The sequence below is a fragment of the Gasterosteus aculeatus genome, chromosome 20, assembly GCF_964276395.1.
Source record: "Gasterosteus aculeatus chromosome 20, fGasAcu3.hap1.1, whole genome shotgun sequence".
Taxonomy (NCBI): domain Eukaryota; kingdom Metazoa; phylum Chordata; class Actinopteri; order Perciformes; family Gasterosteidae; genus Gasterosteus; species Gasterosteus aculeatus.
The window spans coordinates 16,590,650-16,612,868 of record NC_135707.1 but is presented as its reverse complement, the minus strand read 5'-3'; the positions used below and the strand labels follow the sequence as shown (position 1 = coordinate 16,612,868).

General features: G+C 45.2%; 1 protein-coding gene across 1 annotated transcript; it reads left to right on the top strand.

Annotated features, from left to right (window-relative positions):
• The first annotated feature begins 268 nt into the window (after positions 1-268).
• Positions 269-18,523, top strand: ibtk (inhibitor of Bruton agammaglobulinemia tyrosine kinase). Its single transcript, XM_040164668.2, has 29 exons — positions 269-537; positions 1,291-2,206; positions 2,351-2,447; positions 3,009-3,133; positions 4,438-4,548; positions 4,954-5,124; positions 5,384-5,501; positions 5,836-6,016; positions 6,530-6,653; positions 6,969-7,146; positions 7,410-7,563; positions 8,051-8,432; positions 8,577-8,830; positions 8,922-9,008; positions 9,115-9,197; positions 9,527-9,564; positions 9,661-9,757; positions 9,855-9,956; positions 10,500-10,617; positions 10,891-10,951; positions 11,474-11,595; positions 11,967-12,079; positions 12,169-12,314; positions 12,619-12,722; positions 13,275-13,373; positions 13,813-13,968; positions 14,721-14,921; positions 16,972-17,104; positions 17,498-18,523. The coding sequence occupies exons 2-29, from the start codon at positions 1,883-1,885 to the stop codon at positions 17,621-17,623; spliced, it is 4,005 nt and encodes a 1,334-aa protein (XP_040020602.2). The 5' UTR covers positions 269-537; positions 1,291-1,882; the 3' UTR covers positions 17,624-18,523.
• Positions 18,524-22,219: the final 3,696 nt, after the last annotated feature.

The window sequence follows — 22,219 nt, the reverse complement described above, 5'->3', positions numbered from 1 at the left end:
ACAATTGTAATCGCTCACACAACTGTACTCACAAAAGATATTATCTTTATTCGATAAGTATTCTAAAAAAAACAGTTTCTCTGCCTTTTTTTGCAATTTGAAGTAAGTAGAAACTTTTGTAAGAATTACAATTACAATTTAATATCAAGTGTGGGTTCCTTGTATCATTTAAGATGAATTCACAAATATAGTACGCTTGTTATACAAAAAAAAACGTATTTACTGATTTTTCATGCTGTTTGCAGGAGTAAAAAAGGCCTGTGACGTCATCGCGACAGAGACAACACACCCTAGACGCAACCAACACCCCCCACAGTCAACCAATAGCGTAACGGGATACACACATCCCGGCCAATCACAAGTCTCGACAGTAGCGAAGGTTTTTACCTAACCTGCAGCGTTTCAGCCTTCCTGTGCTGTCAAAATTCACTAGCCCTTGAGAAAAAAAAGAGAGTCGTCTTCGCAGTAATGACACAGTGGATGTACGTCGTATTTGCAACTTTCTCCATGTCACCCTGTTTCTTCATCTAGCGGAAGGTAAGAAATTATACAACGCTAATTTGCATAAAAGCTCGCCAACGTTATGTTCCGGTGATGTGTCAGTGCAGCGTAGCTTAGCATGTCTTTCGCTAGCTAGCGACCTTACGTATAACTTAACCAGTGCTTCCGCTCACAGCCGGTGTCTTGGTAGCTCTCACATATGAAGTACATAGCTCGCTATGACGTAACCTGACGGCTAACGTTATCCGGTTTCGGCACCACTAGCTAACTTAATGCTAACTAACGTTAGCTTAACGTTAGCACTTGTGTGAAGAGACGTTAGTTAGCCAGCAGTGCTGCACAGCCTGCTGGCGTCTTTGTAACAGATGTGGGAAATGCATTCTGAGACTACGTAACTAATTGGCTCGCAATGGCTTCAACGCCCCCGATTACACAGAAACATATGGCCTGACATGGATATCAAGAGGCTATTTGGCTAACTTAACGTTAGGTTAGCTGTTCCTAATCATGCTGTTTAGTCAACAATGATAACCCCCTTGGTCCCATAACCTAAACCATATGCAACGATTCAATTCAGCTTAATCTAATATGCACAGTGTTGTCAAATAGCTGTCTGGCAGAACCTGTCGGCTCAGCGTGTGTGTTTACTTGATCGGTCAAACTTTCTGTGACCTTTGAACTTTTAGATCTCCGCTCACTTCTCCACACTACACAGCTGGACTTGCAGTTTGCAAGTGCATGCAGGCCTTTGCTTCTCATTACTGACGCTTGTCACCTTTCTCTCCTCAGGTGCAACCTACAATTATGGAGTTTTAAAAAAAATTGTGCGAATTTTGGGGGGAAAGGTGGCCTTTCCCCTCAAGTTTGATGGTTGGACTGCTGGACAAGACAATCGGAGGATTGTCAATCTTTGCCTTTCATAAATTATTAATAGAGTATTAGAAGAAGAAACTATTTTTGCTAACATTGAAATGTACACATTTGTATAAAAGAGTTTTTTGTATTTATTGAATTCATGGTGCCATCGTATGCGGCAAGCACTTTAGTTTGTGTTCAAATCTTGGTTGACATGGTGGATTGAAACAAGCCGCAGAGAGGCTCTGGGGATGCTAGGGTGCGGTGGAACCTTAACACAAGCACAATTCTAGCACTTCAAACCATCTCAACCTTTTTGTTGACGCATTTTTTTCTTTTTTCTTTTATGTACCTTTTTCTCCTGGGAGAACAACACTGTTACATTAACCGCTATTGGTGTCAGTGATTTGGATTTGTTACATCGCATTGTTTTTTTTTTTTTTAAAGCTTTTTATTTGCGATATTGGGTGGTGGGCAATCAGAGGGATAATAAAGGGCGCACACAGAGTGTTTGGAGTAGGTCAGGATGAGTCTATCACTGCCAGACTGCACCCCCAAATGCCGCTCGCAGCAGCACGCGGACCAGGTGGTGGCGGCACTGACGGGCGGCTCTGAGGGGCGTCTGCGGGCGTTCTTGACCTCACACTGCCACAATGCGACGGCCTTGAGGGATGCCTTTGGTCGCACCGCCCTGCACCTGGCATCCTCGCTGGGCAAGAAGGCCCTGCTGGCTTGGCTGCTAGAGAGCAAGAACGCTGACCTGACGGTGAAGGATAAGGAGTCCGGCTGGACCGCGGTGCATCGCAGCGCTTTCTACGGACACATCCACTGTCTCATATCACTAGTCAAGGTATGTATTGAACCTGCATCTCCAAAAACCCAAGTCTTCCCTTTTCAATGGGGCCATTTGCAAAATTAGTCAATAATATTTCTCACTAAGTTTAAGAATGTGGACTTAACTTTGAATAACCTTTGCTTATTGACATTGTTTCAGCATGGAGGACTTCTCTCCACACAGGACAAGGAGGGTCTCTCTGTCCTGGACCTTACAATGAAGGACAGACCAACGCATGTTGTTTTCAAAAACACCGGTAAGAAAAGCTGGATGGAAAAAATGTAAAGAGCTCAAAACTCTTTATTGTGGGACCTAAAACTTGTGTCCTTCATCAGGGAACACAACCATGCTCACACGTTTTTTGGTTGTTGTTATGTCGTTAGTGGTGAAACTGTGGATCCAATAATGTTTTTATCAGGTGTAACCAGGCTTCTCAACATCATTGTAACTCATTCTGTTTAATGATACATTTCACACAGGATTTAACTCTCCTTGTGCCATATAATGATTTCTACTCACACATCTAGTAGAAAATGATGTAGTACCTACTGTGAATCAGCAGAACATCCCTCTGGTTTTTTTTTTAATCTATTTGACCCTTTTTACATCTATTTAAATGTGTCTTTTTGCGTTGCCGTTCTTTCAGTTTCTTAATGGCTTTCATGTCTTATGTAAAGCACTTTGATTTGCCTTGTTGTTGAAAGGTGCCATACAAAGATGCTTTTAATTGCAGAGAAGAGACCAGTGGTTCAGTTAAGCTTCAAGAGGCTTCATGTTGTGCTTGTGTATTTAATTGTGTTTTTCTTCCTCATTACAGACCCAACGGAAGTATACACATGGGGAAACAATACCAACTTCAGTCTGGGTCATGGTAATCAGGAGAGCCGGCAGCACCCTGAGCTTGTGGATGTGTTTGCCAGGACGGGGGTTTACATCAAGCAGGTAAGCTAACAACATGCTGTTATTGTGCCGCCTCTCCGTGGAGTGAAGAAAGTGTTTTCACTTGTATCACTCCAGTAATGGGCTCATGCTTCAACTCGATGCCAACATGTGTTACACATGGGCACTCCAGATAAGACACACCACGTGGGTAAACCAGCAAAACACTCCCTCCCCAGAGTCTGATGTTACACAGCCTTCTCTTTAGAGGAAATCACCATTTGGTAAAAAAAAAAGAAAGAATTAGTTACTGGGCAAGGTGAAAACCTTGCTTGAGTTTTAAATTGTATGTTTGATAACTGAATTAAGTTTGTTATGCAGCAAGAAAATTCAGAAAAAAACAAACTATTGATGTTTGACATGTTTTGAGTCAAATCCAGGGCAGAGTTGGTGTGGATTGATCGCTCTTCTCCTTTGTGACTTTGTAAAGCCGGTCCGTGCGTGGTTAAACCACGCTGCCACACTGTGCCAGCACGACTACAATTTCATGCATTTGTCCTGTGGAGCCTCTTTGTGTGATTAATATAGCTGCTGGCAGCAGCACAACTACCCCCAGTGGTGTGCGTGGCGCACACACCAGATGCTGGTTATCGGAGCTTAAGTATCGACTGTGTTACATGTGTTGTCGTTGTAATCCTTTCTTAAGACCTTTGTGTTTGTGGGGTCTGTTAAAACACGATTCACCTGGGCTTCATGTACCAGTATTTTTGGACAGGAGAAACCTTATATCTAAAGTTTTGTTTCTTTTTTTTTGTTTTTGCTGACATACAGGACTCAACATGCATAGTAATTTTATGAAGCCTTGTGGGGGACGGATAGATCTGATTTCATGACCACACAATGACCCAGTGCCACTGCGTTTAGTCTTTGTCTTCCTAGCCCGACCAAACAGGTGCCAGAGGTTAAATATTAATTCCACAATGACATGTTTTTAATTAAATGAACTACTCTGGTGTGTACGCATGTGAGTGAATGTCCACATCAATGTGATACTTTGGGAAACATCCCTGTGCCCTATTGAAAGCTTGAGGGGGGCAATGTATTAGTAATGATGTTTGCTTTTCCACTTCTGCCCCGGCCTTTATTGTCGTAGTGTTTTACTATCGCTACAAGAGGGCTTGGCCGAGGGACATGGAAAGAGATGAGTCACTGCCTCTGCTATGAGGTCCAAATTATTATGACAAGAAGCTTTTATCAGCACAAACTTCAGACAGTCCCCCCCCCCCATAATAATAGAATTTGTTGTTTTAAAAAAAATCCTGATGGTAATAAACATGCGCTTGCTTAATATCCTTTTCTCCCTGTAGGTGGTCCTTTGCAAGTTCCACTCGGTGTTCCTGTCCCAGAAAGGCCAGGTCTTCACCTGTGGACATGGACTAGGAGGACGACTTGGCCATGGAGATGAACAGACTTATCTGGTGAAGCTCGTTATATCTACGTGTGGCAACCCTCTGCCTGTATTTGAAAATCTGTAAATGCGTCCATATGTTTTACAATCATACAGAAGCCTCTATGATCATTGCTTCCATTCGATTTAATGTCCTACTCATTGTGCATTTAGTTGACAAAATCTGGTGTTTTTGTACGATAATCATATCAGTTTTTGACCATAAGGGAGGATTTTTTTTAGGCTGTGTCTGCTAACAGTTCATAACTTTGAAGCCTATTTGTAAATATCAATCATTTCTACTTCGTCATGTGTCCAGCTGCTCCTTTTGTTTCACAACGGAAACGTTGAAAAAGTTTTTGCCTCCATTAGCCTGCAACTGAGAGTAACTTTTAATCGTACTCTTTAATCTTCTCCTCCTCGCTCCCCTCCACAGGTTCCCCGGGTGGTGAAGGGTCTCATGTCCCACCACTGCTCCCAGGTGGCGGCAGCTAAAGACCACACAGTGGTGCTGACGGAAGAAGGCTACGTTTACACTTTTGGCCTCAACACCTTCCACCAGCTCGGTTTGGTGCCGCCTCCTGCCTCTGCTCATGTCCCTAAACAGGTAAGCAGGCAGGGCGATGGAAACGGGGCCGATGACATTTTCGCAGTGCATTCCACGAGCGTTGTTTATGTGCCAAATGACATTTTGTTTGTTGTGGTGAATGAAGTAAACAAGGCTCAGAGGTTTCGTCAGTCTGCTCTCTGTTTTAGGTGTTTCTTCTTGAGCTGGATGTAGTACTTTCTGCATCCAACAACGTCAATTTTTATAAAACCGTTGTATGCTTTTGCTTCAATGTCACTGTGACATGCTGTGGACGCAGGTGTCCTCCAAGGCGCTGAAAGGCAGGACGGTGATCGGAGTTGCAGCAGGAAGGTTCCACACGGTGCTCTGGACCCGGGAGGCAGTCTACACAATGGGACTCAACGGAGGCCAGCTGGGTGAGTGTCAGCTAAAGCCAGCATTGTGAGAGCAAATGGGCGCTGCTTCTCACACACTAAATGTGGCAGTACACCGCAGTATACCGCTTTCAAATTTCCTCACGGTATAAATTTTTCTCACACCAGAGCACAGCTGTAACAACTGTTGTCGCTCTTCGGCATGCGTTGTAAAATATAATGTTCAGCGGTAACCTCAGAGGGCGCAGCGGTCGGAGCTATTTAACTTTATAACAATTAATAACCCACAACTAGCACTTTAACGGGGTAAGACACCACAACACAACCGTTTGTGACATCCAAAAACGCTGTATGTATGTTGCGTGCTCTCATCCAGGTTATTTGCTGGATCCTAACGGAGAGAAGTGCGTGACAGCCCCCCGGCAGGTGTCCGCTCTGCACCACAAGGATGTCACCATAGCGATGGCAGCAGCTAGTGATGGAGCAACGGTGGTCGTGACTGAGAAGGGCGATGTCTACCTCTTGGCTGAGTACCAGTGCAAGAAAATGGCTTCCAGGTGAACACGGGGAAACCTAATAAACACAAAATTGTCCTTTAATATCCACCAAACTGCAAAGCACACTTACTTCTTTCATTCTGAGTCGGCTCTCATTTATCTCAATATCCAGCATCTCATTGCACAAGCAGCTCAAGACTTAAGAGAGGCAGATGTGGAGATGTAGTTTCTGTGAGCGCTATGTTCTTCAGTGCCCATGGATCTGATTGACATGTGCAGCCTTTTCAAGTCACCAGAAACACTTTCTGCTCTGCATCACCTCCTGTATTCTATTCAAACCAAATTTGAATCATCTAAACTGGGAGCTATTATGTTATCTTCTTCTTTGTTGGAACGTGTGGCTGAGTGCCTGGCTGTCTGTTAAAGAGCACTAACCCAACATTGGATCCCTTCAAAGGCAGATGTTAAAGATAGTCAATTGAACGTCTTCCATCAACAAATGTGGATCTTCATTAAATGCAAAAAGTATGACATATTTATCATTTCTTTTTTTTCTAATTTTACATTTTTCAGGCAGCTGAACGTGAAGAAGGTGCTGGTCAGCGGCGGGTGTCTGGACCACCGTGTGGTGCCACAGATCCTGAATGAGGGAGGAGGGGAAAAACTGTCCGTCTTGGCATTAGATGAAGCTGGGAGAGTACGTGCATTTAGTAGTACTACAGAAAATGCTTTTCATCCTGTTATTTAGCCATAATATGCAGGGAAGCATCCCTTGATACATGTGCCCAAATGTATCTCTAGTGATACAATACAACTTATATCTTACTTCTCTTGCTGTTTTTAGAGACTGGAGCAGAATGTGCAACTCCTCTTACTGTTATCTAACTATATCTGCATTGCAGACAGTTATACAATACCAAAGCAGGCTAGTCCATATGCAGCTCTATAGATAAAGATGGTGACTAAGACTTCTGTGTAACTTAATCTGAGGTAACTTCCATCCTTCTGTCAGGTGTTTTGCTGGCGGTCCTTTTCCAGCTCGGTGAGACAGTGCCGGTGGGCGTATGGGCGTCAGGTTTTCATGTCGGACATCGCTCTCAGCAAGAACGGCATGATGTTTGTGACTCAGGAGGGAGAGGGCTTCAGTGGCGTGTGGGCTGGAGAGTATAGGAAGTACGAGGAGAAGAAAGGTGAGGAATGTAGGTACATGCTGTATTGGTTGGTCAATTTTTCTCTCTATTTAAATAGTTTTCAACAGACATTAGATGTGTCAAGCTAATGCAGAAACTTTGATGAAAGAAATGAGTTACCCTCAAAACGTATTACGTTCATTTGTGATAAAAAGGCAGCAATAGTAGGTGTCCAACGGAAGGGACGAAGAACAATAAGTAAAAATATTATAGAACAAAATTGTTTATTTTAAATAAAATGTCCATTCTTGTTGTAACCTCAGAGCGCAGTGTGGAGGTTTGTGGACACACAGACGCCGGGACGATGTATGAGCGGATTCGCCTGGAGAAACTCCCCTATGTCCACAGAGCTGTCAGCATCACCATGGACTCTAAGGGCCGGAACTTTGGAGCGCTTCAGTCCGACCCCAAGACAAGGTAGGTTACCTGCCCCATGGCTTCGATAATGCTCCCCTGGATAGTTTGCTTATCTTCATAAATCTCTACATTTGTTTATTTTGCACTAAATAGTTGATGCTTGAAGAGCATATAGAGAATGGCTGAGTCATAAACAAAGTTTTAGTTTATGATTCATCAGCATTAAACGGCTGATGCGACTTTAAAAGCAGCGTCTCCCCAGGGACTCCATAGTGACTGACCAGAGTGTCTCGTTTGCACATTCAGCCAGTTGGGTATTGCATACTTTAGTGGGCAATTCGTGTTTTCTGGGGGTGTCTAATAGGCCTTATTTTTAGATCTCTGAAAGACTTCGCTGCTTATTGGATTTTCAGCATGGAAGCTTCTTGCAATCAGTTGTCAGAGATTATGTGTTGTTGTTTTTTTTGTGTGTGTTTTAAATGTATGCGTATCACATTTCATTTTTCATCCTTTTGCCACAATGACGTCCGCCCTGTCTTCAATCCAGTTTGTACGAGATTCCCAGCATTTCTCCGTCCTCCTTCTCCCAACACTTTCGGAGGCTTCTGGATGAGGCGGACGAAACGGACAGCATCCACGATGTGACCCTGCAGGCCGGCAATCGCACCTTTCCCGCCCATAAGTACATCCTGTCCATGAGGTCCGAGTTCTTCCGCAAGCAGTTCATGTCCGAGCGTGGACTTGACGAGGAGCTCGACGGAGAAGTGAGGAAGAGCGAGGATGCTGTGGGCTGCGATTTAATCATTTTGGAGAAGATCCCACCAGACATGCTGGAATACGCACTGCACTTCATCTACACCGACTCCTGCGAGCTGCTGGTGCACGGGGCCCGGCCGAGAGTCTCAGGGGCCTCTACGGGACCGAATCAGGTGAGGAGAAGAAAAACAAAGTGTCATTCGCCGAAACTTGCCGGATTTAACTTTATACTATTGCTCGAGTATGTGCAGAATATCTGTATGGTCCTTGAAGAACTGAGCCGCTGACGCCGCTGCTCCCCTCTTTCTATCGACAAGAACTTTGAGCAGGAGAGGCTTATCAGCAGCCTGCAGGACCTGAGCCTGACAGGCCGCTCAGCCCTGGAGGTGTACCGCTCCCTGTCCCCCGCAACCACAGGTGGTGACAAGGCCAAGAGCAGGTGCGCCAAGCCTGGCAAGAAGGGGAAAGGAGGAAAAGGAGACAAGGCCGGCGTTAACGAGGGAGCGGCCAACCCGGTGAAAACATTGCAAGGGGTTGCGAAGCAGCTGGGCCTGGGAAGCCTGTCTGCACGGTGAGAGACGCAGAGTGTTGCTCTAATCCCCGGCGCAGGAACGCATGTGGTGTCATTGCTCCTCACTCATGCTTTCTCTTGTCCTTAACAGGCTGGATGGAGTGAAGTATGAAAGTGGAAAAATCTATGTCACAAAGAAGAAAACTGGAAACAAGCCCAAGTTCTACCAGAAGAAAGGGTGCGTTTATGAGTGTATGAATGATCCGTTGTTATAGACAAGGCAAATAATGAGGTTTACATAAAAACGCAGATTTTCTGATGTCTCCACCTGCTTGTCTGTGCAGCTCGTATCTTTGTGATGTTACACTGAAATCTGAAGATGGAAAAGAGTTTCCGTGTCACAAGAGTGTCCTCTGTGCACGACTAGGTAAGGTCACCCTGTCATCCTCCATCGAACCAACACTGTTCATTCTCATTTATTCATACTGATGGTGAAAGCACGTTTTTATTATTGCACAAACGTGTACAGTACCAGTCAAAAGTTTGGACCCACCTTCTTATTCAATAAAAATGGTGAGCTGGCTCCACCCTTTTACTGGTGCTGTGTGTCCTACATTAAGAAATGCCTCCTCATTAAACCTTCCCGTAAAGCTATGAAAGGGCTCTTCAGCTAATAGCCTCCCGTGTGTAAAGCCCACTTCAGATTTGATGTTGCTGTGTTTTGGACTTACAGAAAAGTTTTAACTCTTGTTTCAGAATACTTCAATAGTATGCTTGGGAACCCCTGGATTGAGGTACGCCATGTTTCACGAGTCACAATGCTTGCAGTTGTTTTGTGGAGGGAACCGTATCGGCAGGGGACCCAACTGTCTTGTCTTGTCCCCCCTCAGGCCACCTCCTGCTCTGCACTGGAGATGGCTACCAGCTCCGAGGTTCTGCACGCCATTCTAGAGTATGTTTACACGGATGAGTCCCACACCATTAAAGGTAACTTCTCCAGATTCATGTTGATCCAATAAATTATAAACTAATCATGACTTGTTTTGCCTAATTTGGACGCATTGTTGTCTCTTTTGCCCGACAGAGTGTTCCAATGTGGAGTTTGTCTGCAACGTGTTGGTTGTGGCCGACCAGCTGCTCATCCCGCGCCTGAAGGAGATGTGCGAGGTCGTCATCACGGAGAACCGTATGCTGTGTTTGTTTTTAATCTGGCCCACATCGCATCATTTACTTTGCCCAATAGCGCTTTCCTTTCATCTTGAAATAATACTGCATTTCTGTCATGAATTACAATTTGATGCCGTGAGACTTTAGTCTGCAGACTTTGGATCTTAGGGCGAAGATTGAGTTCATTCAGAGGCGCTTTGAGATCCAAATTAAGAAGCTAGAGCTTTGAAGAACGTTGTGCTCTTGTTACATTTAGGCAAAATGGTAATGACAGAAAAGACGTCACAGTCACAAAGCACAGCAAACTAGATCGGTGAGCAAGGAAATATAGTTTCAAAAATGCATGGTGGGGGTTGGAAAGAGGCTCCTCGTGTTACCCTGTTTCTTGAGATATTGGATCAGTCAAGCATCAAGCTCTGCCCTTTTTTAAGTTACTTGACCACAAATTCCATTTGATTTGAGCACAATTTTATAAATTTCAATTAAGGCAACTATTTACAGACACAATTGCATCTTTGAGAAGATTTCCAGTCAATGACTCTGCTCGCTTTGCTCCTGTCAGTGACTCTGAAGAATGGTGCAGAGCTGCTGGAGTTTGCCAGCGTGTACAACGCAGAGCAGCTTAAGCTCTCCTGTCTCCAGTTCATAGTGGTCAACATGGCCGCCCTGCTGGAGTCAAAGTAAGAATCACAAGAAATGACCTCAACTGGACTCGGAAATATCTTTTAAATGAGTTAAAAGCATTCTTTTGAAGAACAGTTTAAACCCAGTGCTGAAAAGTTTTCACTCTGACTTCTAAAGTATACATTGGTTGATCTCAAGAATTTAAAGAATTTGCAAGTAAAGTTGTGTACATTTTCACACACATTGTATTCAGCAGGACAAATCCGGAGAGAGCTAAACATATCTTCTTCCCTGGCTGTCGCTCTACTTTTTGTTTTTTGTCTTTCCAGAGCGCTGGATATTCTTAGTGAAGAAGTGCTCGGGGAGCTTTCTGCAGCCTACAGGAGGATGGTGAGTCACCTCGCAGCCACCTGTAAAGACATCCAAATCCGCATCATCCTTTCCGTTGCTTTGACGTTTGCTTATTGTTTGTCTTTTTAATTTGATTTTCAATGAAGAACTGGCAAAAAATGGCAATTCTGTAAAACGACCGCTTGGAAGTCATCGATCTGAATCATCCACTGCTTCAGTTTCCTTAGTGACGGCTCTCTAGACTTGTCATCTTGCTCAGACTTTTAAGAAAAGCTCACCCGCGGTAGTTGCTCCATTAAAATGTAGTCAGTTCTTTCTTGAAAAGAGGGGATTTGGAGAAAAATGTAATGTTATTGTGATTTTCTTTTTTCTTGTATGACTCTGCTGGATGCAGCTACCTCTGGTACCTTAAGATGTGTTTTCTATCTCATTGAAGATGCAATATGTGCTTTTTGTTATAAAATAAAGTCAAACGTATCATGACTGCAGCAAGTCCACCCTGGTTTTCACGTCTTACTGTGAATGTGTACAGGGTCGGGTTCTGACTGTTTTTCATTTTAGATCCCGGCCATGCAGAGGAGGGTTATCACTCCGTACCCCGACGCCCCAGACCTCAGTGTGTATGAGGATTTGAACTCGGCGTTCAGCCCCAAGTCAGACGAAGAACTGGATCACTCTTGCAGGTACAGAAACATAAATATATTTAGTATCCCAACGTGGACTGTCATTGGGTTTGTCTCGTGATTCAGCTGCCGTGTATACAGAATACACGATAGTCCGACGCTTCTCCAAGCGTGTGGGAGAACTACTAGGCCACCGTACTGGGGCCGTTGTTTGGTTTGCAAGGGGTGGCCTCCTTGAAGAGGACCTGCTCCCCAAGTAGACATGAAAGACTCGTACTAAGCCGAGGCTGAGGACTACTGGAGCCTTTTAAGGGAAGCGGGAGCTTACCAGGCTATGAGCAAGTCCTTGCAGTCTCTTTAAACATCTGTAAGTTGGACTCCCACATAGATATCTGCTAATGGTTGTACCACATTATCTCCTCCCGCTCCAGGGAAATCCTGTTTAAGAGGGCCAAGATGAAGGCTAAAAAGAAACCACGGCGGCGCTCTGACAGCTCGGGTGGCTACACTCTCGCTGCTATCATTCAAAGTCCTCCTGCTACAGGTACGACTAAACAAAAGCTACTTTTAAAGAGCGTTAAGTAGCGGCGACGCTATGTACTTATTCGAGTAACGCCCTCTCTGTCCTCTCAGTGGTCTCCCCGTGCCTGGTGAAGTCTGGCAGAGCCAACTCGACAGAGTCTCTGCAGGATATGCTCACGTCTGACTCTGAGGGCAGCTACGTGGGGGCGGGCAGCCCCCGAGACATCCAGTCACCGGTCCTCCTTGTCCGGGCCGAGGTTAACGTCCGACCACCGCAACAATTACATTTACAACATATGTTTTTATTCATTTCTTTGGGGGGAGGGTCTTATAGCTCTGCGCATGTTAATGTACTTCTCTGCTTATGATGGTTTTACAGTCTGTGCATTATAATTAAACTTATAACAAACCCTTTTTTTTATTATAAAAGTCCCACTGTAGTTCCATTAGTGGTTGTTTTGATCCTCTTGGATAATTAAAGGAATGTAGCTACAATACATTAAGTGGTGTCTATTATACAGAAAAATATAACCGTGGATAAAATAGTTTTATCATCCGCAGGAAGAGAAGGTTTTCAGTCAAGGGCTAAAGACGGACTCCATGAGGGGGCCCCTCCCTGCACCCCCCAACTCCGCTCCACGAGCCGTCCCCAAGGTCCCGCCCTGGTGAGCTGGACTTCAAGATCTTAAATTTGATTTGAACCATCATGTTGGTTTTTCCTCCTCCTCAAGCTATAGACCAGCTGACAGCAGGAAGCGAACCCACGCGCTGATTTATTCGACCTCCACCCGTCAGCGCACGCTGCTATTTGAACCAGAGCAGCTTCCAGGAAACACACACATATTCCCAGTCTCTCAACATATGAGACACAATATTTTTCATGTGTCCCTGTGAAAAATTAGCATTTGAAATTCTGTGTATTATTGGTTAATGGCTCTGAGAGAAGAACAGTTCAATTCATCCAGTTAAAGTAGAAAACATTGTTTAGATATGTTAGAGATTAGTCAAGACCTTTGCCTCAAGAAAAACTGGACCTAGTTGAATTGAATATTAATTGAACACTGCCAAGGAAAAGCCATGCTGACACGGCTCTTGTGTCCTGCCGCTTCATTCCGAGGAAGATGAAGTTTGGACAGAGAGAGGAAATGATAAATAAGTATAGATGTCTGATCTGCATCTTGTGGTAGTATGTGTGACTGTGTTATCACCATCTGCAGTGCTGCTCGTCCACCCCCTGTCCTGGATCTGAGGACCATCATGGACATGGAGGCCAGCTCTCTGCAGACCCTCGGAGCAACTCCTAAAAGCCCCGCAAGGTGCGAGTGGTCCGCTTTTTCTTTTTTTACAAACCAGACGGTGATAATAATCATTCCATGATTACTTGCGGTAAAAGTACAATTGAACTGTTGCTTTATTCACCAAATGTGGTGGAACGAGCTCTCTGACAGCAGGACCGCAGAGAGCCTTCACATCTTCCGCCGCAAACTAAAGACACACCTCTTCAGACTCTACCTCCTCTAAAACACTAACAAATTGTAGCATATTTGAGGAAATTGCACTTTCTTGTTTCTTGCTCTTGTTTCTTGCTCCGAGTTTGTACCCCTATGGTTGAATGCACTTATTGTAAGTCGCTTTGGATAAAAGCGTCAGCTAAATGACATGTAATGATGCAATTGCCCAGTCTGAATGACGGTACTATTGGTTTCACCTCATTGCCTTCAGCTAACAGCAAATACGTCTTCCTCCTGCCTGCAGTGTCGGCACCGGCGTTAAGCACGCCCCTGTTCCCACGAAGCTGTCCCAGAAGCAGAGGAAGATGTTGGCCATGGCCAACAAAGAAGGCGTTGGGGAGTCCGTTGCATCCAAACCAACCCCTCCAGTCACCCCGCTGAAAAGCAGTGGGAAGGCCTGGTGAGCAAGCCCGAATATGAAGACCACTACTGTCCACTACACCACGACAGCCAGGAATAACTTTGGTTGCCGTTGACGAGTTCATAGTCGGGGGACAGATGGTTTTAAAGTATTTTTATAGGACTTGTGTTTGTACGTTTCAAATGACAGACACCTGCCGGCTCAACAAAGACCACACTGACCGCACAGCCACGAATAAGTTACTGACAACAGAAAGGTGTACACAAACAACAAACGCATCGGCATGCTTTGCATTAAATTCATCTGATCTGCAGCAGCCCGTCCCCAAGCCCCCCCCCCCCGTCCCTACAGCATGTTTTTCTTTAAAAACCAAAGCTTTGCAATTACAAGTTGTCTTGCTCGATGCTGTCTGCAGTCGTGGGTAGAAGACTCTCCACATCCATCCCGTAGCTCATGGCGCCCTCTGCTGGCCACAAGTGAATAGTATCCGTTGGCAGTAAATCACACGCCTGCTTCACGTTAAAAGCACCGCAAGGATTCAGTGCTTGACAAATTAGAATAAGTTAGAAACACATCGCAATCTGGGTTCGGAAAGTGAAACGTCTTATTACAACCACTGAAGTGCCCTTTAGCAAGGCCCTTGAAGCCCATCTGCGGCACGGGCCGGCAGATCAGACGGTTGTTGTACAGGACAACTTCCAGGTGATCAGTTTTAAACTTGAATCATGAATCTGTGTGATATATATATATATATACACACACTATTTATCTGTGTCGTTTGTTTCCTCCAGGGCAACAGCAGTCCAGTCCCCAACCTCCTCCTGCTCATTTCGAGCGCTGCTGAAGGAGGAGGAGAACTGCATGATTATGGCGGCAAAAACCGGAGCTCAGAGGGGCCAAAGTGCTCCGGTGGCGCCTGTTTCCGCCACCTGTGCAACCAGGAAGGTCACGTTCAAATGCGCCGAGAGCAGCGAGCCAGAGCGACACACCGGGTGAGCATCTATGAAACACGCACACGCGCGCGCGCCCAGACACTGAAGTACAAATACTTCAAAAAAAGTTTGCTGTCAAAGTAATGTCGAGTCTTGAACTCTGTTGAGTCCTGCTGATTTCCACTTGGTGGCACTCTTGAGGTGTTTCATGAAACTGCAGCTTTCTGAGATATTTGATACAACTATAACAGTTATTAACAGTTGTTGCTCTCCAATACTCGTGATACTTAATCCAAGCCTTAATAAGAAAACGCATTCCAACTTATTTAAACATATTATTAGCATCCCAATCATTAGATGTAACTTTTTTTATCTTGTGTGTGTGTGTGTGTGTGTGTGTGTGTGTGTGTGTGTGTGTGTGTGTGTGTGTGTGTGTGTGTGTGTGCGCGCACCTTCAAGATCTGAAACGGATCTGAAACGGACGATGTCTGACTTTAAGATTAAGAAATGAAAGAGGAAGTAACGATGTGTATTTGTCGAACACGGACTCTGAGGAGAAGGACAGTTGTGAGCTGTGAGCAGACCGGCTGGCTGACAGGCACCTCTAGTTGAGTAACGCCCCACTCAGGTGAACAGCTCTTAGTGACCCGGTACCGCCGGGTCGACCTGCCCACCGACACAGAGTCATCCTGACCAATGCTCCATCGCCTTGACAGCCGGAGGAACACAATGCGCGCGCACACACACACACACACACACACACACACACACACACACACACACACACGTCACATGTGGATCCAGTTGGGGTTTACATCCGTCTGTTAATTTGTTTCTAGTTTATTTACATACAACTGACCAAGAACGGACCACATTACCTTTTTTACCACTTTTATTTCTGATTTTGTGATATTTCTGATCTGGTTTTGATTGAAAGAGAAGGAAAAAATCTCCAGTCCTCTCACGTCTAAAAAGTAAATTTCCTCTGGCTTTCTCTTTAGTACGCGAGTCTCTTTAATCAGACGTCGTGCTTCCTCTCCTGTGTCTCTGCAGCGTGAAGCGTGGGTAATCTTTGGAGCAGACTTGTAGATATCAAAGCCGCTGATGCTAATCCGTGTTGATAAGGGCAGCACTCGTGTCACAACGGATCATACAGAACAGGGAGCAGGTTTTGGGTTCCTCTCAGTATTTGGATGAGCAGAGAGACGGACGAGTTCAAGGCTCGGGGAGCGGCAGCAATCTCGTATATTCTCGTATGTCTTCCTTCTTTTTCCATATCAAGTCAGAATTAATAGAGATGCCTTTCTTCTTTTTCTTTCTGATATCTTAATAATTCTTTCCAGAGGTCTCTGTTGTCCAGATCGACATTCTTTTCATATAGCTTTACCGTGCGTCATTTGACAGATAATGGGTTTATACACATTTATAACTTTATTAATGCAGCACATCAGCTATGAAATAAGAAACCAATCTAAGAGCACAAAAATCTCATGTCATATTTCACATGTCGTATTAAATAGATGTCCACCATCCCTTTTGGGAAAGGAAAATGCAAGATGGGTTGTCAACTAACGAAGTGGGAAATGATGATGATACCTGACACTTATATTAATATAATATTGTCCTTTTCAGTGCCAATAAAGTATATTAAATTGAATTGAATGCCTTTCAGCTTCGGCACATTTATTTATATGACCGCTATTCAAGGCAGCTTCAAGGTCCTCTACATATTTTCAACGTTAATGGGAAATAAAGATCTAATTCTAACGAAGAAGGCCTGCATCATTTTCCCACATCACTTTTCATTTTGGTACAGTTGTTTACTCCCAACCAAAGCCACGGCATGCATGGAGCTGGAAAAGCTTACGGTGGTTGAATTTGACTTCTGCCGACGGTGTAAGCGCCGTTTGTGTGCTAACGTTGCTCTGTGTCTGCTGGATGGGTCAACAGGTTGCGGCCGCGTGTGCGTGCCTGCGTGCTCGTGTGCGTGCTGCCGAGTAAACAGGCAGCCGTTCACACACAGCAGAGGTGGTTGAACTAAGCTTTTGTCCGCAGCAGCAGGCACTGATGCCCATTCTCTCTCTCTCTCTCTCTCTCTCTCTCCCATCAGGCCCTGGGTGCTGGGAGCAGTGGGCAGCCCTCCCCTCTCCTCCCTGGTGACCTTTGCTTCCATTGTGGAGGAGGAGAAGGAGCAGGAAGCGGCGTTGATCCGCAGCCGGGAGAAGCCGCTGGCGCTCATCCAGGTACGGCGTCTTGTCTGTGCTCGTTAGCCGTCGTGCACTCATAAAACCCAGAGGCGGGGCTTCAGGGTGATGTGGCCGGCGGCAGAGTGCCTCTCCTTTTTCTATCCCGATCTGGCATGCGCGTATCTAATGAAGAACATGTTCCACACATTCCGAGCCTTTGGTTTGCTCCCTTTAAAGCCGTTCCTGCTCTTCCCCGGACGCCCCCAAGCTTCTGTCAGCGCCTTCTCAAAACACTTTCTCTCCCTCAGGCTTTCTGCTCGCCGTTACGTAAAACACCCTCATTACCCTTAAGCGCGCAGAGTCAGCGCTTTCTCCTTTACCCTCAAATGTCCTCTGGTTTCATCGCCCACATCTCCTTTTCATAGCTTGTTTTCTGTGCGTCCGTTTTAGATTGAAGAGCGAGCCATCCAAGACCTTTTGCTCCATTATAAAGCGCGAGACAACCCCGAGGAGCTGATCGTGGTGGAGAGGTCTTCCAGGGGTCCCATGGCAGCCCCAACCTGGAACAAACACTGATGTGCAACATGCAAACACAAGAACGTCCTCTGCAGTCGTCCTTCCGGAGTTATTTCTTCAGCTTCCCCAAACATCACCACACCAGCGTGGGACTCAAACGTATGCTCGTTGCTGCAGTGTTGAAGCTTTTACTTTATTGCTGCTCCGCGTTTTTGTTTGTTTGTTTGTGTGTGTGTGTGAGTGAGAGAGAGAAAGAGAGAGAGAGAGACACACACACGGAGAGATCGACAGGGTTTTTATTGATTGAATGTGGTACCTGGAAAATAATCTTTTGGCCTGGGATTACGCATGCAATGCTAGTCCTTTTCTTGCGGGGGTGATGGCTTTACTGGACAAAACCGTGAGTCAAAAGTCCTCAACTTTTCCAAATGTATTTGAAGATAAAGTTGCCAAAGAAATGGAGGTGGGTCCAAACGGCATCACCTTGAGGGCTAGTGCGTGTTAAATCCGTGGAAGCTCGCGTCAAAGGTGTCAATAAGGAAAAGTGTGAATTATCAACTGTGGCAAAGCGTCGTTTGTTGTTGAGATTTAGAGTGAGCTGTTTTACCAAGGCAGCATGTTCACTTTCTATTCACGGTGGGTTTGTTCCCCCCTCAACGTTGATTGTTCTGGCTGATTCAGCTTTGCAGTGCCATGCTAATCCTGCTAGACTAAAATGTTCTTATTCAAAATCCATTATTTGATGCCGTCCTACTAAAGAAGATTGTCTAAAAACTGGCTTTCTAGTTCTCACCAGTGCGTTTTTGAGAAGTTTGTGTGCCTTCATCACATAAGGAATTCAGTTGCATCAGCATAAATACCCTTTATCTCCATTATTTGCTCTCTTCTGTTGCCATTTGTCTGTCTGAGACTTCACGTTGTGAAGAGAAAACGGCATGCAATAAAGTTCCTCAGCGGCAACGTCCCGGTCTTTTGTCTTTTCTTTTCTATTTAGATTGCAGCAAACAAAATGAAAGCGGGAGATGATTATTTCCTTGTCCTTTTTTAATGAAGCAGAAACTTGATCATTTACCGGAAAATGTGACTCTCACTGCGTCTAATAAAGACTCGATCTGCCCGTCTCCTGACGCTTTAGCTGCCCTGCATGAGCGAAGGACCATTATCGCCTCTCAGCCCGTGATTAACTGCGATGACCCTGATCTGCACGGCGAGTGTGGAGAGTTAGTGCCTTTATTGGCTGTAATCACAGGTAGAGCATCACATCGGGAGTCAGGGACAGAGCGCCCGCTTGGGGGAATATTATATGCACATTAGCACCTATTAGCGGGTGCAGAGATGACACATGAATTAAGAGCCGTAGAGGAAAGAGTGCTGCCGTAGATCACTGCGCAATGGGAAGAGCCTTTAAACCGGTGGAAGAGGACTGCTCATCCGGAGTGTGCTCTGAATAGAAATGTTTTTTTTTTTTGCAGGTTGTAGAGTGCCACATTCATTTATTTTTAATTGCGCGGTAATTCACTTCTTAATCAACAGACAATTTAATAGAAAGAACTACCTAGGCAAACTTCTCCTTTGTGCTGGTGGACTACGAGATGCTGGCGGCACATGGGAAAGTCATCGGGAGGATAACTGCAGGAATCATTTTCTTTTAAAGGAAAAGGTATGTTTTAGACACGTGATGGAATAACGCCTACATTCCCTGCGTTCCCTTATGGGATCGTGCCGGTTAAAACTAAAAATGAGTGCGGTAATAGCTGACATTTACCAGCTGCAATGTCATCTGTTAGGGTCTTTTGGATATTAATGACTCATGAGCAGTTATCCAACTTATTTTACGCTCCGTACACAAGTTCTGTTTGATTTCTGATGATAGTTCATTTTAGGTAACAGCAAACAGTAGTTTTCTCCTACAAAGGTAGCAGTTTTGAGTTGAAGGTGTTACAGAGGAGCCATCAGGAGCCTAACGGGTCCTTTGTAACACAGAGTATTACACAACAGTTCATCCGTACTCTTTGTCTGTGTGAATGCTGAGCTGTGGCTCCGACAGCGAGGTGTAGAGGTTCTAACGAACCATTTCAATCCCAATCCATTTAGTGGACACGCCGCCAGTTAGCTCGGGATGAGCTGTCCTCTTCACAGCCGTCGCCCTGCTGGCAGCTTTAAAAAGACCATCAGCGCCCCAATAGCGGTTTTACTCCCAGAGTGTGACCCGAGCGTGAAGGCAGACGTTGGTTTCGTCTCGCTGTCAGTTTGACACCTCAACCCAAGACACGTGTCTCCCTCCAAACAGCGTGCGATTGGGACCGTGTCCACCTTTTGACGCACAGCGTGATGCAAAGGGATTTTGCAAAGGTTTTTTTTCCGTCATTGTGATTGTACATATGTTTCTTTTTCCAAACTTGAGCGCACATATTCAAACACAAACACGTATCCTCGTTATAATTAGTACTTCATGCAAAACATATTTGCACAGATGGTTGTTAGAGGTTCATGGAACGTTTATTTTTGCATGGCAGTGCAACACTAGGCCTGTTTACTGACGGCTCCAGTAGACCAGATGGTAGGAAGTCACTGAAGGGGTTGATTATTTTCATGAAAATAAATGATTGAACCACGTATTCGCCTCAGCAGCGCTAAATAACACTGATGGTACCACACCTACACACAACAAAGAGAGTGCTGTCTACGGTAAGAGATAGTAACGTGTTCATCGGCCAATAAGTCATCAACTTTCCAGTGACTTTCAATTTTGATCAGCTCACCAATAAACATGTCCATTATCTTGGTTGTTTGATACGTTGAAAAACAATGTTGTTGTTTGGGACTTTTGCTTTTACAAACCATAGTTGCAGACAACCATGTGTTTGAACCAGACTTCAAATAGTTCCTCTGCCTGCTCAAGAAATAGTCCCACGCGTTGGTCCCCGTGAAATACGACCTGTCATTCGGAGGAAGGTGCAGCTCCAGACATAATCTCTCTCACTTGATCAGACGGTACCAGTCGAAAGTTTAGACGCACTTTGTCATTGAATTGAATGAGAAAATATGGCCGCGGATATCAAAAGAGGAGGAGGTCGGTGTGTGATGGCCAATGGCCGACTGCCGATAGTGACTACAGATCGAACAGAACCAGGGTGAAGCCACTGAGCGTGAGTTAGCCACCAACAGCACATTCAGTACCAAGATGTGTGTGTGTGTGTGTGTGTGTGTGTGAGACATCTATTAGTCTCTCAAGTGCTTGGGAGTGTTTTGGGCCTTTGGCTCCTTTTCTAGCCTCGGAGCTGCCAGCAGTGACATCTCAAAGACCTGTAATGGGGCAGATTAGAAGAAATGGGGCCCTCTATCTCCCTGTGAAGCTGGAACCACCTCTGTAAGATTCAGCATCAATCAGGATGGTTTGAAGCAGAGCTCAACACACAATCACCTGATTTTCAGCTCAGAGCTGAAATGAGGGGATTCTCTGTAGGGAAGTGATGGCCTCTGCTTCTTGTCTCCACAGACCAGGTTCAATCCCTGCGTCACTACTCCTTGATGGCGGAGCGATTCTCAAGGTTTTTTTTTTTTTTTTTTTTGTCACTGCAGGGTCAGAGGCAGTTTGACTGAAAGGGAATGGAAATCCCATTTCATCCCCGGTACCTTTTGATCCACGACCAAAAACTAACTCCGCTGTCGGCGGTGGGAATTCCTCTCTGACGGACCACTAATGAGCCCCTGCTGGAAACCCAGTTGTCTGTGGAACGTGGGTGAGGCGACCCTGAGGGGGCGGCAAAGACTGGACCGTTTGTTGTCCATTCAAGTGCATCGCTCGCGTTTTCCCAAGCGACCGTGGCGGAGGAGCATCTTGCCCACACGTGCGACCTCTGTCACGCTGCGCAGCTTCAGTCAAGTGTTTCAGATCCAATGTGACACCCTGTTATTCCATCGTCTGTCTCTCGGCCACACCAGCAGCTGGAAAAGGATTTCCCTTCTCTTGACAGTGTTAAAACCCAATGTCTGATGTTTGACTCCCATCACAAGTCACCTCGCAGGCGTTTGTCTCATCCTGCATCGCTGCTCATCTCTTCTCCATCTTGACACGTCTAACAACCTCTGTTCTCCCCTCCTCCTCCTCCTCTGCTGATTGAGAGGTTTATATAATAAAGTTCCACTGCACCCTGCATCCTCAAAGCCAAAAGGTATTCATTACAATTTATATCCTAAAAATGGTTGTAATTGGAAAATATGCACAAATCCAAAGTCCTCCGCTGGTGATGTTTTTAACAGGCTTGCCTTAAAGCAGGTCCATTATGGAAGATCATCCGTTTTCCAGCAAATGTTGCCAGAATTTAAACAATGTTATTCCTGCGAAGAAGGAAACGGTACTTCAATATCCATAAAAGAAACATGTGCAGCAGAGAAAACTCTGGTTTATGATCTACATAATTATACCAATAAGTCGAAACATACAACAGAACAATTCCATTCAGAAATACTTAAACAAATGATTAAAACTCTTTCATAATGTCCCTTTGCATAACAGTGCAGTTGTTATTGACCATCCTCCCAGCATGCTTAACCACCCAATTGGCCAGCTAGTCTTAAGATTTTTTTTGTCTTGCTTTGCACAAAGTTGTGCGTGTGTGTGGCAAACGACTCGAGAATGAATTGACGGCTGTG